Source organism: Lonchura striata, chromosome 2 (genome assembly GCF_050655825.1).
Source record: "Lonchura striata isolate lonStrDom1 chromosome 2, ASM5065582v1, whole genome shotgun sequence".
Taxonomy (NCBI): Eukaryota; Metazoa; Chordata; class Aves; order Passeriformes; family Estrildidae; genus Lonchura; species Lonchura striata.
Window position 1 is genome coordinate 133,370,414 of NC_140704.1, and position 12,080 is coordinate 133,382,493.

A 12,080-nucleotide genomic window follows, 5' to 3' on the forward strand; every position below is an offset into this window, starting at 1 on the left:
CAGAAAAGCAAAAGCTCAGCTAGAAATTAATTTAGCCAGAAATGCTGAAAACTGCAAGAAACACTTCTTCAGGTATGTACAAAAGAAAGAGGAATAGAAGGAAAATAGTGGCCTACCAATAAACAGGAAAAGTGAATAAGTCACAGCACCTTCTTCACCTCTGTCTTCACCAGCACTGCTGGATCCCCAGCCCTGGGAACAAAAATCCAGGCTACCAGTGTCAGTGAAGGGAGTGGGGGTGAGCTCTTACAGGAACTTGACCTCTATAGATTAATGGGCCCTGGCATTGGCCAGGGGTATTAAGAGAGCTGAGTGACATCATTGCAAGGCCACTCAGCATAACTTTTGGAGAAGTCAAAGGAGAGCAGGGGATGTCCCAGAGGACTGGAAGGATAATACCTCCATCTACAAGTAGAGTTTAAAGGAGGAACTTTTAAGCTATGGAATGAATCTTCATGGGAGCTATCACATGTCAGATGAAGCAAGGGATTAGGAAAAGCCAACATGAACTCACCAATTGAGCTTGACAAACCTGGTCACGCTCTGTGACAAAGTAGCTGCTTGGTTGATGTGGGCTGGGGGGTGGGCATTGTCTCCTGGATTTCTCCAAGGCTTTCATTATGGTTTCCCACAACCTCCCTCTGGAGAAACAGATGGGCTGTGGTGTGGGTGAGTGCTCGGTGTGGTGGTGGGAAGTGGCTGAGAGGCAGCACCCAGAGGGTGCCTGGTAAATGGCTCCTCTTCAAATGGGCAATGTGGCACAAGTGGGATCCCCCAGAATCGATGTCAGGCCCAGTGCTGTTTAATATCCTCATAAAGTGATTAGAAAGATGGGATCAAGTGTACCATGATGAAACTTGATACCAAACTGAGTGGGAAAGTGGACACTTTGGAAGAGAGAGCCACCCTGCAGGAAGATTTGGATAGGCTGGAGAGTGGCTAACAAGAATCTGATGAAGTCCAGCAAGGGCTACCATCAGGTCTTGCACATGGGAAAACATAACCCAGGTGTCCAGCATGGGCTGGCATCTCCCCAGCTGGGGAACATCTCTGTGGAAAGGGATCTGGGAATCCAGGTGGACAATCAGATCAACATGAGCAAACAGTGCTGTGCTGGCTCAAAAAGCCAATGGGGTGCTGGGCTGCATCACCACGGCATCACCAGCAGAGATCCAGAAGTCATTGTACCACTCTGCTCAGTGCTCAGGCCACACTGGAATACTGTGCTCAGTTTTGGTCCCTGCTGTGCAGAAAAGAAGTGGACAGTCTGGAGAAGGTCCAGGGAAGAGCCACAGACTGGGAAGCCTGTCAGAGGGGAAAAGGCTGAGAGAACTGGGTTTGTTCAGCCTTGAGAAAAGAAGGCTTATGGGAGACCTTATCACCATGTTCCACTATTTATAGTGAAGATGGAGGCTCACTTTTTACAAGAAGTCACATGAAAAAGACAAGGGATAATGAGTACAAGGTTACTCCTGAGGAAGTTACAATTGCACATGAGAAAAATGTTTCACAGTGAGAATCACCAACCATTGGAATAATCTCCCCAGGGGATTGGTGGAGGAGATTTGGCTGGACAGGATGCTGGGCCATCTTGTCCCGATGGTGCTTTGCCAAGAAAGGCTGGACTGCAGGACCCTTGAGATCCCTTTCAACAGGATATTTAATGATTATTCTGTAATTAACTTTGTTACTAACCCTTAACATTGATGGGCTGGCCAACAGTTAAAGTCACCCTGGGACTCAGAAAATAAGAGTCCATAATCAGCCCCAGAAAACATGTCTGTCTACTGCTAGATTTCTAATCCCTGTATTACTGATCAGAAAATGACTGCAACCATCTCCACTCTTATATATCCTTCAAGACCTTTTCCTTCAAAAGACACCAAGAATTTTCCTCTATGGAAGGAAATGCACACACTCAATAGGCCCTAAATAGGGACAGAGCTCCTCCTTCAAAAAAAGTTTCCTAGAAACAGCTGTATTTCTGTGCAGATTTGTAAATGTACTAGGATTATCTACCTGTCTTGCAATTATGCATAAAATTGAAAAAATCTACTGTGGGCATGTTCCTTACCTTTCTACTTGGTTCCAGATGCTAATTTCCTGAATGCTTCTTCCTATGTCCTAACAGTGTTCACTAACTAAGCAGGCTGTGGGTGCAGCTGACAAGCTGCAACCTCTTTAATTGTGAAAGCAAATCAGTGCCTTAGAAGGTATTTTTATTTTGAAACAAGATCAGTTACCAAACACAGACAACTAAGTCTGAAGCCAGATGGTCTAATACATTGTAAAAGCAGCACAACTTAATTATCACAACGTTTAGAGCCTCCTAGCAGGTGATTCAGATGAATCCAGGGGATGAATCCAGCACATTAATCTCACTAAGTACCATGCAGCAGATCACTGCCCCACGTGCTGCTCACAATGAAGCCCAGCATATTGGAGGAAGCAAGGAGTAGTAAGGACCAGGTAACAAGGACACCCATTTCTCCAGGTGTTTGGGACTGGACTTGAGCTTTCCTGTTGTTTCCAGGACAGCAGCTAACTGCCTGTTTCCTTGTTGTATTTTTACTGCCATTTTCAAAACAGGAACAGAAAATTTCCCACCGTAGGAACAGAGACACAGAGGAGCCCTGTAGGGAAGACCCAATGTTGTCCCAGCCCAATATATAGGCTCCACACTGCAGCCTGGAAGACTGAGGCAATGCCTCTCTGAATTTCTCCTGGCATGGGCAAGCATCAGAAGATGCCCAGGGTTCAGAAACCATTTCCTTTTCGTACACTTTCAGGCTGGGAGCTGAGATGGGAAAAGTGCTGAGGCACTGGGGAACAGCCACCAACATCCCTCCCCTAGAAAAATATCAAGTGTGCAGGAGAGTTTATACTCCTTAAAAAAACCCCAAAAGCCAGGAGAGTCCCTTAGGATTCTCCTGCAGTCAATTATAATGTATTTCCTACTGTATGTGACAAGAGCAGTGGATGATGGATGAAAAATTAAAATAAATTTACAAACTAATTTCAAGTAGTTAATTAATACTCTTAACTAGCTGCAAGATATATCTATATTATAGCCTCCATTTTAACAATTATCCAAAGTGACTTGACAGATTTGAGTTGGCTGGAGCCACATATGGAGCAATTATCAATCAGTATTAGGGGTCCATAATGTCCCAGACTTCCTCTTTGAGCAGACCTTTCTTTGCACTATTTCAAATCCAATGTAGCTGGTAAAGCATAAATTCAAAAATACTGAATCATAAAGCAATGCAGACCTGTAATTAATTATTTTTCCAGATATTTTGATTTAAAAACCAAATCACAACAACTCCAGTAAGAAGTAATACTCTGAGTATTATAATAAAGGAATTATTCTCTCAAATACATCACAAATGCTTATAATAGGAATTAACAAGACCTAAAAGCAACCTTTGTGGGCATGTCTGCATTTTAAATGTTATGTTCTCTACATGGCATTTGCATATTAACATAATTAAACTGTAATCACATTTAAAAGCAGATAATATCCTGGTGTTTTTAAAAGTCTGTTACTGAAGGGTTAGGATCCATTAGTGGCATTTCAGTGTGAAAGTGAGGAAAACATTTTAAAAAGTCTACCAGTTCTTTGAAGGTATTCCTTATAGACAAGAACAGAAGAAAATGCTTGAGACAAGCTATTTCTTTTAAGTTATACTGGAGAAATAACAGTATGGTAATTGCTGTTTTTCCAGAGAAGATAGACAGTAAATTATTCTGAAATACCTAATTATACCCCAGGCAAGTCATATTGTGTCTTCTTTTTGCATGACAGTGTATTCTGTGGTATTTGTGAAGACAGCTGTTAAAGCTGCTGAGTGTCCCCAGTCAAATTGGTTCAATAAGATGAGTAACAGTTTTAAAGTTATTTAAGTTTAAAGAAAATGAAAGCTACTGTCATTTTGGGGCATAGTAACTGTCATAAAATTCAGGCCTTCTCCCAACATTATTCATAAAAACTGCAAGAAAACATTTAATTATCTCTAACTAGTCTTTTAGGTTAAAATCTTGCCATATTATATTTTGCCTTGTATCCATTTCTTTTAGGAAATTTCATCTCTCCCATCCCAACCTATATTACAGCTCCTGACAAGTCAGTTTGCTTCATTTCCACAACCTGAAACAAGTTGCTAAGAAAGCAAATGATGCAAAATGCACCTATTATATATGCATTGTCTTCAATGGAAGATCAACATTTTCAAGAGTTTGGCAATAATGAGTCAAATTTATAGAAATATTTTTACAGAATTTTGTAGTCTACTAAGAAGTAAACATCCATTGAAAACTTCTGTTTCATCTGAAATATTAATTCTTCCAATAAGGATGATGCAAGAAACTAAAGGCAAATCTGGTTGGTGTAAGAATTGGATAACCTTTAGAATGAAGTACTATTTGTTTCATCAGTCTACCTGTATTAAATGATTGTATTAAAATAATTTTGGAATATAAGTATCTTTATTGCAAGCACCAGTGGAGGTACTACAAGGTCTCCACTTCCCTGGAACTTGTGAATGTCAATACTAGTAGGAACAGCTTCACTACAGGAGGGACAGGGATCAGCATCATCCTGCTTCTTAATGAGATTTGTACCTGTCTGCATTCTTCTAGAGACAGTTGATAGTCTCATTACCTAACACTGAGACTCTAGACTTGGTAAATCTTAAGACTTTAAATCATCTCAGCAGAGATCTAGCTCTTGACTCTGATAGTAAAGGGAATAACCTGAAGTACCCCAAAATAGGCAGCCAAAACAAATTAGAAGTTTTCAGTACAGAACAAAAGCAACTACCACAGAAACAGAGCACAACCTAGATGTTTTGGTATGTAAAGCAGGGAAGGTCTGCACCTTGGTACATAACAGAAAACTCCTTAAACTGAAGAGGCACAGGGAGGAGCATGTCGCCTTTTACAACTTCAAAGGTGAAACCAGAAAAAAGGTGAGACAGACATATAACACATGTGAGCTTGGGTTATGACATTATGACCTGGTGACTCATAGCAAAATAACCATATGGACAATTATCTGAAAAATAAATAAAGTATTCCAAATAAATATTAACAAAGATTACTAGGCTTGGTCTCTGGTTGAAAAAAAAGAAAAAAGGGAAAAAAACCCATAATTCCTATTTCCCCTTTTGGAAATAAATCTTACCTGATCAACTGCAAAGACTTTGATCCTTTCACTTCCGAGCCATTTCTGAAATTCTTTTTTCCAGTTTTTCACCAGGCTCCCAGGGGTGACTACCAGCGCTCGCTTTAGTACAGGTTTGCATCCATAGGGCCCTTGACGCAGAAGAGTCCAGACAAGTGCAATGCACTGCAGGGTTTTTCCTAAGCCCATCTCATCAGCCAGAATAGCTCCAAACCTGCCACTGACTCTGTAAGAGGTAATCAGGTGCTGGGGTCATTCTGAAAGACATACCTCTAACTATGCACAACTGCTTTAGGGATTTGCTTCTGTGCTTGTTTTCTGAAGTATAAAGAACCTATTTATACTTATTATGTCCGCTGTAGGTTTTTATGCAGTTAACTAGAAGATCTTGAAATGAAAATTCTCATTTTCTACAGTAACTCATTAGTCTTCTAAAACAAAAGTTTAAATCTGCCTTTAGAACTAGAATTATCCAATACCTTAAGGAATCTATGACTTGGGAAGACACTTTTGAAAACAATGCTGTATTTTTTTAACAAGTTAATTGAAATAACACCTTTTTTATTCTAAATGCCAGAATTATAAATTACATTAATAATTTTGAATTATACGAAATATAAATCCCAAAAAGCAGTGTTTTTCAACATGGCTTTGATTATATCTGTGTTTACAAAATTTGGTATATGGAAATGACAGGCCTTTTGGTGCACTAGCTTCTCATGACATCTGGCAAAATGATGGCATGTGTGATGCTACATTTAGGTAAAAAAAAACTTACAGAGACACTTTTGGGACAAAATTGCTAATATTAATTAACTGAACAATTGCTCAACACTTCCCAAGATGTCACATTTCAAACACGGGCAGGAAAATATTATAGGTATTAAAAACCAAAAGGATAATTATTACCTACCTCATTCCCATTACACATTCATATAGAAATATAATTCCTTCTTTCTGATGTGGGCGGAGATTATTTGCAATGTAAGGATCTACAACTACGTCCACCACAGGTAAACCAGCCTTATTGAACATCCACTGATGACTTGCATTTGGTCGGGGCATAACCAGAGCATCTTCAAGTTCAAAGCATAATCAAGTATTACACAAAAGCATTATTTTTAGTCTGTTAGCAAAACCTATTAAAGTCAATGATCTAATTACTGTTAAAAATACTGTTTAATATATTGACCATTCTCAGACTGAAAATGCATTTATAAGTACCTAGATTGCCTTCTACATAAAAATATTCTTTTAAAGAGGTTTTCCAAATGGTTTGTATTTTTTTCAAAGGTTAAGATGATAAACTGAGAAATATGAGGGTTTTTTCCAGATGAGGTGAAACTGCCTACCTAATAAAAGTTGCTTGATGACTTTGAATTCATAAAGTTAAATTAGAAGAAGATCCAAAATACTTCTGAATTGAAAGTCTAAGAAAAAAAAATAAACAATGACCTACATAAAATCTAAATACTACATTTCATAGGGATATTCTTGCAATAGCCAAGAAAGACTTCTCTGCCCAAGAAGCAGAGATAAAAACCACCGATTTGCTAAAGAAAAATAAGGAAGGAGTGTGAGCTGACAAAGACTAGCACAGTGCATGAGTAGAAGAAGTTGACAGCTTTGAAGACAGCCAAGAGAATTAAGTGTTGAGCAACATCTGAGTAACAGTTTTGCTTGCCATAATCTGTTTACAAACACAGTAATTTTACTAGACAATGTCCATACTTGGCTTGCTGCTGCTGCTGCTACACACCTTCACTGAAAAATTGTATTGTCAGAGGACAGAATGAGAAAGCAATTTATGGCTTCTGGTTTTTTTATATGTCACTAGAGTAGATCTATATTGATAATTTATTTATGGGAATAGGTTGGTTGAAGGCTTCTATCAGTCAGGGAGATTTTGTTTCCTACTGACAAAGGGTTGAGTTCTGATGGATTAAATCAAATTGCATGTGTATATATTTAAGAGCCAGAGGTGACAAAAAGATAACTTTTCTGACAAAAATTTGGATGGAAATGAGGAAGAAACAAGGTATGGATAAACACTTAAAAAGCTTAGAAATTGTATGTGGAAGATGTAGCTTTACATCTTTGTCACTGTGCTCTGTTCTGCTGGCTTTCCATTCTGTAGAAGCTGCATTTTAATCAACTAATAATTTGAGTTCTGATGGATTAAATCAAATTGCATGTGCATATATTTAAGAGCCAGAGGTGACAAAAAGATAACTTTTCTGACAAAAATTTGGATGGAAATGAGGAAGAAACAAGGTATGGATAAACACTTAAAAAGCTTAGAAATTGTATGTGGAAGATGTAGCTTTACATCTTTGTCACTCTGCTCTGTTCTGCTGGCTTTCCATTCTGTAGAAGCTGCATTTTAATCAACTAATAATAATAGACTTCATGACAAAATAAAAACCTCTGTTCCAATATCAAGGTCCTGGTCTTGTAAAGTATCTCAGTAACTTCTGAAAGAAGTTATGCAATCAGACATTAAATAACATGATTCTCCTGTGTACGCAAGCCTAAAGACATTTATTTTCTTAACTCGGTGTCCAAACTATTGATGTGCTGAAAGCTCCCAAAATATAAGGTATTCAAATTCACCTGAAGTCACAGAAGACAACTAAAAGTAACTTCTTAAAAAACTAGTGCAGAAACAGCAAAGTTGTTAATTTACGTGCTGAATATATTGGCTTTTTTTTGTCAGATTTTCAGTCAGAATGCTAATGCAGCATCATCTTGCAATCTCAGGAAGAAACATCCTTAGATAAAATGTAATCAAGTTAAATTATGAACAGAAGCTGGTGTTAATAAGGATGCTCTTTTACAATTATCACTTGACTAAGATTTCAGTGTTTATTTACATAGCAGCCAGGTAACAGCTTCAAAAAGTCCCACAGTATCAGGATATGATGTAAGAACTCGGATAGAGGTATTATAGTAAGAATGTAGGAAAAAAAAGTAATGTAATGTTTTTTTAAATAAGCATTGCTCTGTTTAGCAACATTTTTTTACGTTCATTTTTATCTTCCATCTGAAAGATAGAGCTACCAGCAAAATATAGGTCCTATATGGTTTGTAAACAAAAGAATAGTTCTGCTTCAATAATCAACACCACTTACACAACTGCTTAACCAGTCTGCTGCTATACAATATGTGAACTCTCATGGCTCTTCAGCAAATACTTCTTTTAGCACCATAAAACTAAACATTTATTCCAAAACATATCTGGTTGAGTTTTAGTTACACTCTGGCTGTGAAGCATCAGGCATTGACAGAAGCAATTCTCTCAAAGTGGCACAACTTTTCTATAACTGATCCTCCACTGCAATTACTGTGTTGCCACATTATGACCGTATTTCACTGACCCCAGTGGGAAGCTGGAACTCATCTAGAACTTCTACCATGTGTCAGATTTTTTCAACAATCATTACACTCATTTTCCTTGGCAAAACTCTTAGAAACTACTCTGATGTGTTTCCACAGCCATCTCTAACAAGTATGAAAAGCTTTATGCAGTGCAGAGTATTTTACTTGTTAGAAACACACATGACCAAATCCTAGCATGGTTAGATACTAGTACTGTATGTCAAAAATACTTCAGTAATACATTGAGGAACATGAAGATTTTGGTTACATGCTTTTGAGAGTCAGAGGATGTTTAAAGAAACTTAAAAATTTCAATCTTACTTGTAGCATTTGGATCATGGCGAGGTTTGCAGCTTTGAGAATCTCTGAGTGTATTCTCTTTAGGACTAGGTTGACAGACATTTTTGAATGGTTTACAGAATGGTTTTGTATTAGTTTGAGATAATGCAGTTGCATCTGTTTCATGAGTCCCTATTCCAGCCTGAAAACACCTGCCACTGCTGAAATCATCTGCTGAAATTACACCCATCACTTCAATTTCTTTTCCGCCAACCATCAGTGTTTGACCTTCAGCAAGGCTGTCTAGCTCTTTAGCTTTATATCCAGTACCTAAAAGAACATAAAAATTAAATCATTAGGACAACACAGCAAGTACTACTTCCTTAACACCAGTACTCATCTGCAGGATGGAAAAACTGTGAAAAAGTAACTCCTTCTGAAACACTTAATTGCAAAGCTCGAGTCCTGCTTCTAGGAATGTGAAAGATTGGAAGGTGAAGGTCTGCATTTTAATTCCTTTGTGAACAAGTGAACCTTGTTTGGCTCCTAAAGGAGCACTTGCTCTCAGGAAAGAGCTGAAGATGCCTGAACACAAAAGAATCCATGTGTCTTCCTAAATAGGAAGCTTAGGGAGGACATTTATGATCTCCTTTGCTCCGCACTTTTGTTTCCTCTTATTACACTACATAGCTTGAGGCTGAACATACTGAACACAGGTATATTCCTGTGCAGGTTCTGGTCAGAAGAGTCTAATTCTAAGACAGGATGGGCTTTAAGGGTAAATAGAAACCGAAAACGCAAAAAGTAAAACTACAAAGCTCAACTGTTTATGCAGCTGCCAGAAATAACCTTTTCTGTAGCATACAGCAATTTACAAGAGAGCATGTCCTAAATTCTTTGCAATGCATTATTAAGGAATTAGGACATTGCAGAGGAGAACAGTAAGATGTTCTGCTGCCTCAAAAATGAGCTATAAGCTGTGCTGATTTCAGGCTCCCTTGTGCCATCCTTGATCCTGTCCTGGTAAGCCTAAGGAAAAAAAGAAAAGTTCTTCCTTTGCCTTTTTCTTCCCATTTAAAAATAATAATCCCAAGAGCTCATACACATTCACTAAAAACTTCCCAGTATTATATACAAATTTGGAGGCAAGCATCACTTCTAGACCTTTCCTTCTCACTCAGTGAGTTAAATAATTGCAGATTTTTAAGACTCACACTGCTTAAATTGGTCAATTTATTTTCTTAGAATCAATCTGAATTGAAAGCAACTCTGAATAGGCAAGTTAGCACTAATGACATTGGTATTGTGACCTCTGATGCCATCAAACATGGTAAAAAAACTTTTAACTTTTTTTTAAGTTAAGTTTTAAGAGAAAAATCACAATTTTCATTTTTCTATTGTGTTTGCAGCTAATTCAAGAAGACAGGACTTGAAAAAACACAAGAACAAGGGTGGTGGCTGATGCATTCCAGGCATTACTCTCTTTCACTCTGCCTTCTTCAAAAACAAGCAAGTCTGTACATATATTGCTTTGCTATAAATAAATTCAAATTAACTTCTAAGTCACAGACTGATTTGCAAATCAAAACTGCCTGGTCCTAACAAGGCTCACAATGTCATGAGATCACAATGTCATGATTGTAATAAAAGAGCAGAGAAGCCATCTCTGACCTAAAATAAATCAAATTATGCTTTGCAGAAACATTGTCCAATCCTACTCCCTTACAGAATATCTTTGGCTCCATTAGCAAAGTTGATTCTTGCTTTGCTTTCAGTAAAAAATTACTGCTTCAAGTTGATGGCAGCCTATGGTTTGCAAGTCTTATTTTTAACTCTGATATCAACCCAAACTATGTCTTACAGCAGCAGCTGCTGCTAAAACTACAAGACTAAAAATTGCTACACAGTTGACTTTGGCTGGGCTGGAAAATGTTGCTGTTTGCCTGTCTTTCCAACAAAGATAATATTTTTAGCTGTTTGACTGGCTGAAAAGTAAAGATCCAACCTCTGAGATTCCTGATTGCCCTGCTGCTGACTGGAATATCTACAAGCAACTTACCTGTATCTTTTCCCCAAATTTTAACTCCTTCACTTCTGCATTATTACCAAAATCAACTACTCATCTCTCATTTAGTATTTTGGCTGAATTAGTACAGCTATTGGTTTCCAGATTCTCTCTAGCATTTGGTGTTTCTGTGAATTATGTTATTCAGCCTGCTACAGCCTCCCCCATGCATCTGCCTTACATGTAATAAATATAAAGCTGTCTTGCAGTCTTCCCCCCACCCTGAAAAAAAAGACAAACCAATAGCAAGCCCACTCCACTGTTTTTTCATCCTGTCGTCAACACCAGTATGAAGAACTAAAATATCTAAAGAGCTGGGTTTCTGTTAATTCAAAGCACAGTGATTTTTCTGCCAGGTGTTCCTTTGAGCAAGTATGCAATTCTACAGTACCTCTGCCAATGTCTTTGCCTTCCATATCTTTCAATATTACTGACTTTCCTTTTGTAATAAGAATAGCATCGCCTTCCCACTTCTTGTGCTTTTTCTTTGATGCCTTACACCACATGACACTGAAATATTTCACAAGGCAGTCAGGTGCCTCCTGAGCTGCTTCTTCCTTTGCAGTCCCTGATGTTGGCAAATACAGTGCATCTAAAAGGGAAATAAAATAATAAAGAATATCTCAGCTTCTCCTATTAAAGTGTACAGTCTTTTGCATTTCAAAAAAATCAAGGTCAATCTATACATTTTGTCTTATATAAACAAAGTGGTATATTTCCTGTTCTTATGGTAAGTTTAGATTGAGACAGAACACCACATAAGGAATAATCCTGAAAAAAAAACTAAAAACAAAACAACATTACATTGTTTCAGAAAGTATGTACTTTCAGGGAAATCAGATTACTTGTTGCATTAGTAAGTGACCTAATTTGACATATATACAAGATGATAAGAATGGAAAAAGAATAAAAGGAAAGGCTGAAACAAAAGCAAAAGGGAAATGACCAGAGGAGCAAATGAAAACAGGGTCCTCATGAGATGGTGCTGGGCAATGTTCTGAAGGCAAGGACAGGAACACAGAACTCAGAAAAGGGAACAAAGTAGTCCAGGAACCACATCTGGAGCTGAAGTCATCTGTACTAATTAGCAGAATAACCACTGTGGTGAAGATTGTGTTTTAAGTTGAATACACTATAAACCATAGCTGTAATAATACAAAGTATAATTTCATT

The 12,080-nt window shown here is 37.8% G+C and overlaps 1 protein-coding gene across 6 annotated transcripts in view; it reads right to left on the reverse strand.

The window, feature by feature from the left end:
* RAD54B (RAD54 homolog B) overlaps nt 1-12,080 on the reverse strand; it is a 62,252-nt gene that overhangs the window by 12,003 nt on the left and 38,169 nt on the right. For all 6 annotated transcript variants that reach the window (XM_021543212.4, XM_085572341.1, XM_085572342.1 and 3 more), the window contains 4 exons: nt 11,299-11,499; nt 8,885-9,172; nt 6,099-6,261; nt 5,186-5,411 (listed from right to left, as the gene is read on the reverse strand). In XM_021543212.4, the coding sequence (XP_021398887.1) occupies nt 5,186-5,411; nt 6,099-6,261; nt 8,885-9,172; nt 11,299-11,499 (878 nt within the window). The remainder of the gene's footprint in view (nt 1-5,185; nt 5,412-6,098; nt 6,262-8,884; nt 9,173-11,298; nt 11,500-12,080) is intronic.